Source organism: Tarenaya hassleriana, unplaced genomic scaffold, assembly GCF_000463585.1.
Source record: "Tarenaya hassleriana unplaced genomic scaffold, ASM46358v1 Cleome56, whole genome shotgun sequence".
NCBI lineage: Eukaryota > Viridiplantae > Streptophyta > Magnoliopsida > Brassicales > Cleomaceae > Tarenaya > Tarenaya hassleriana.
Genome location: NW_010968188.1, coordinates 329,421 through 333,529, shown reverse-complemented (window position 1 = coordinate 333,529; position 4,109 = coordinate 329,421). Strand labels below are relative to the sequence as shown.

Below are 4,109 nucleotides of genomic sequence, written 5' to 3'. Positions count from 1 at the left end.
GGCCGACCTGAAAATGACCCCCGCGCACAAATCCGACCAGAAAACTCGACTTTTTGACCCTAACGCGTGATTAGGTCCCTCCTGGGTCCGGATTGCTGCTGAAAACTCGTCTAATCTCGACCATAAATCAACCCTTCTGCCCTCACTTGTTCTTCAACTTCGACCCAGAAATTCTCTCTAAAAATCTGAAGATTTACTCTCGATCCGGTCTCTACAGAACAAGGAGAGCATCACCAAGCTTCCCATCCGTCACCCATAGCACGGGCTTAACCCAAGGTGAGTGAATTCGAGTTTAATTCGGAAGTCTGTTAGACATGGGGTTTTGGGTTTTGAGTGATTTCGTGTGAAATTGATGCTTGATTCGTGTTCTGCATGTAATTTTATGAGTTTTAGTGTTATACCCATAGTGAACCATGCATGTTTATGTATTTTGGTGAAAATCCGAGGACCAGAACGTCCGGTCTGAGGTCAGACCGTCCGTTCTAGGTCTGTTGGAGAAATACAGAAGTCCAGAGGTTGAAGACGAAGTCCAGAACGTCCGTTCTAACACAGACCGTCCGTTCTGGACGACAGAACGTCCGTTCTGGTAAAACAGAACGTCCGTTCTGGATAAAATAGAACCAAACAGAACGTCCGTTCCAACCGACTGGACGGAACTGAAAAATTAACGGAACTGAAAAATTTCACCACGAGGAAAATTGAAAAATATGATAAGACGGGTCTAATATGACCCTGGTTAAAATTATGAAAAAGTGAAAAATATAAATTATACCGGAATTACGGGCCAGACCGGACCCCACGTAGTCTGGACCCAAAATGAATAACAGGTAAGGTTAGAAACCACGGAATGAACCGAACTGGTTATCCGGGCGGACCGGGACCAGCTAAGTCATACCGGAGGTACAATTCGGTAAACTCGATGAAGAGAATGAAAGAAAATATATAAAGAAATATAAAAGACTACACAAGCGGAAATGCATGTATAGTAAATAAACTATATAAATGCATGTGACTGGGGTAGATGGCATGGCACTAGCGTTAATTCGGAAGGGTTCGGATTAACGTTTAGCGCGTGATTGTAGAAACGGACGCTTGTGAATGATTATACGATGGTTGCGAGTTTGCGTCCCATCTACGGGCCATCCGATCCAGGTCGGATGCCACCCGTATGGGATATGATTGTGAATGTGGCGATGATATAATCGCGCCAACGTCCGAATGACAGAACGGTTATGGCCACCCCGATGACTTGCGTGGATAGCCGATTGGGGTCGGTACTATTGCGTGACGAGGAACACACGGTTTTTAGAACCGCGCCAACGTATTCGCTAGCGACGGAGCGGATTCCGGGAGATGAGTCTCCCGAGGATGAGGCAATACATATACCTGAGATTCGGGTGGATTGTGGTCCCCCGAGGAGGTGGTACGGACTTACTCTGCCAGGTTCGGGCCCGAACCTGACAGGTATTTCCGCGGCGGATGGTCGGCAAGGGAGAGTTGCAGCGATTGGCTCTCTCGTTATAGTCGACGGCGTCGGTTGTAGCCGACGTCAGGTGAGCTCCGGTATTGAGAGGTGACATCAATGCCGGAGTGGGGACACGCCTAGCATCGAGAGGTGCCATCGATGCTAGGGTGGGGTGATGTGTTCGGGCGGAGAAAAATAAAAAGATACTTATGCCGGATTCCGAGTGTGTGCGGAGTAGATGGAATCCGAGGAGATAGGTGGTTGTGCTACGCACATGGGGAATACCTACCTACGCATGGTGCGCGTAGAGACGATTTGACGGACTCTGTCCTGCGACATGTCGTACGGCCGACTTGTCGTACGGACTTGATGGTGATTGCTGCGTGCTTACAGTGATTTATGTATTCAATTCCTGTTTATTAGAATATTAGTACATACACACATATATCTATATGTTTGTGCTTTCCCTGGCACCATGAGAATGGAACTCCGGGTTACGCCCGAGTTCACTCTCTAAGCAATTAGCTTAGGACGTTGTTACGCAACGTTTCAGGTCGTGAGCAACAGTAGCCGAGGAGCGGACATCGAAGACTGGTGTGACCTGCCGTGTGATCATGTATAATTATTCTCTACGGTACAATTACGTTTTCGGGGAACGGTTTGTGTTATATCGGTGGTAGACTTTTATGGTTTGTAATAATGTGATACTACCACTGTGTATGTATAATTATAACTGGAATAATGTACCGTATATGTATGTAAGAAAGTTTCTTCCGCTGAACTCTAAAAATAAAAGTTTAAATTCCCGCGGATTTTTTGGAAATGCGATTTTTATTTTACTTGTCCATGTGGCGCAACTTGTATTGCGGGATACGGGTTTCGGGTGTCACACGTACCTTGACGAATTTTGAAGAAAAATAATTTGTTGAAGAATATTGGAGAAGATTGAGTTTTTTTTCTTGAAATCTCGAAGTTTGGAAGAGAAAGACGAAGCCGTGGCTTTTATTAAGTGTTGCGACGGAAATTTCCGTCGCAATCCGTCGTAAAACGAAAAAATAAACCACGAAAATTTGAAAATTTTCACCGAAAATAATGAAAAAATGAAATCAGGAGTTGCGATAGAAATTTCTGTCGCAAATCTGTCGCAAAATCCAAAAATAAATAACATAAATTTAAAAAAAATAAAAATAAATAAAATTAGGATTTGCGACAGAAATTTCTGTCGCAATCTGTCGCAAAACAAAAAATAAACCACGAAAATTTGAAAATTTTCACCGAAAATAATGAAAAAAAAATGAAATCAGAAGTTGCGACAGAAACTTCTGTCGCAAATCTGTCGCAAAATCCAAAAATAAATAACATAAATTTAAAAATAAATAAAATTAATGTCTACGACGGAAATTTCTGTCGAAATCTGTTGCAAATAATGTTTATTGTTGCGACGATAACGTTTCCGTCGTATATTTGTGACAGATTTTGCGATTGTTTGCGACGGAATAAAAATTTTCGCGTTCCGTCGCAAAACCGTCGAATTTTGTCGTAATTTATTTCCGTCGTAAATTCTGTAGCTATACAAAGATTTTCTTGTAGTGGCTGACCAGTTCCTGGTCCGGCGGACCGGAACTGGGCAGTTCATCCGTTCGCGTTTTCAGATTTTTGGTCCGACTTCGATTGCTCATAACTCACTCGTTTCTTAACCAATCGCGCACCTTTGTTTCTAAATGTTCAATTGGGATGTCCTTTTTCATATCCAAGCAGTAGATAATTGAAATCTCACGTCTACAGGATGAAAATTGATTCGTAACCCCTTTATCACATAAATTTCGCGATTCTACAATTTGTGTTTTTTCTCAGTTTTCATAAACTCATATCTCCTTCGTTTCTCAACCAAATTGAGTGCCGTTTGTTTCTAAATCCTCATTGAAAGCCCATAGGCGAGCCTGCAAGTCCCCGAGGCATGGGAGGCGGCTGGACGGCAAGTGGGTCCCAAACTCTAGCGAAATCCGCGTCCCAAGACTGCAACAGAGCAAGTTGCATTCTGTCTCTTCCCGGTCCGCCGGACCGGGGACACTTTTATTTTTTTTTTGCGATTTTTCCCCAGTCTGCTCAGCTCGGTTTGCTCCGACTGAGTAGGTTGGTCTGCCCCGGACCAAGTCCTGGTCCGGCGGACCAACCCTGTTTTTTTTTCTTTTCTCTTTTTTTTTCTTCATTCCTTCCCGATCCTTTCCGCGCGTGACGATCCTCGTGCCTCTTCCCGGCATTGTACTATTCGTTTTGGGTGATTTCGTGATATCTCTATTTAATTATTTATTTCTTAATCATTAATATTCAAACCGGGTTTTGGGGTATTACAAATCCCCTCCTTAAAAAGAATTCGTCCTCGAATTCAGAATCGCGTGATATCATCAAGACTTCCTCGTATTCGATATCATCTCCAAAACACAATCCATATCGTCACGTCATCTGATACATACGCCTGATACAAATCGAACGTCATACATAAGTGTTCGTACAACGTTCAAGTAAACAGATGCGGATAACTACTACGCATCTCTACCTCGGGTTTTCAAGTCATGTTAGAGACCCCTTGGCTTCGCCACAAGACCTTCACAAGTGGCACCTCCTTCGTCCGCAGCTTCTTGAA

At 43.5% G+C, this 4,109-nt stretch overlaps 1 protein-coding gene across 1 annotated transcript in view; it reads left to right on the top strand.

Moving 5' to 3' along the window:
• LOC104798671 overlaps positions 1-2,204 on the top strand; it is a 5,739-nt gene extending 3,535 nt beyond the window's left edge. The window contains exon 2 of the mRNA XM_010520845.1: positions 2,019-2,204. Coding sequence (XP_010519147.1) covers positions 2,019-2,035 — 17 coding nt within the window. The 3' untranslated portion in view covers positions 2,036-2,204. The remainder of the gene's footprint in view (positions 1-2,018) is intronic.
• The last annotated feature ends 1,905 nt before the right edge of the window (positions 2,205-4,109 follow it).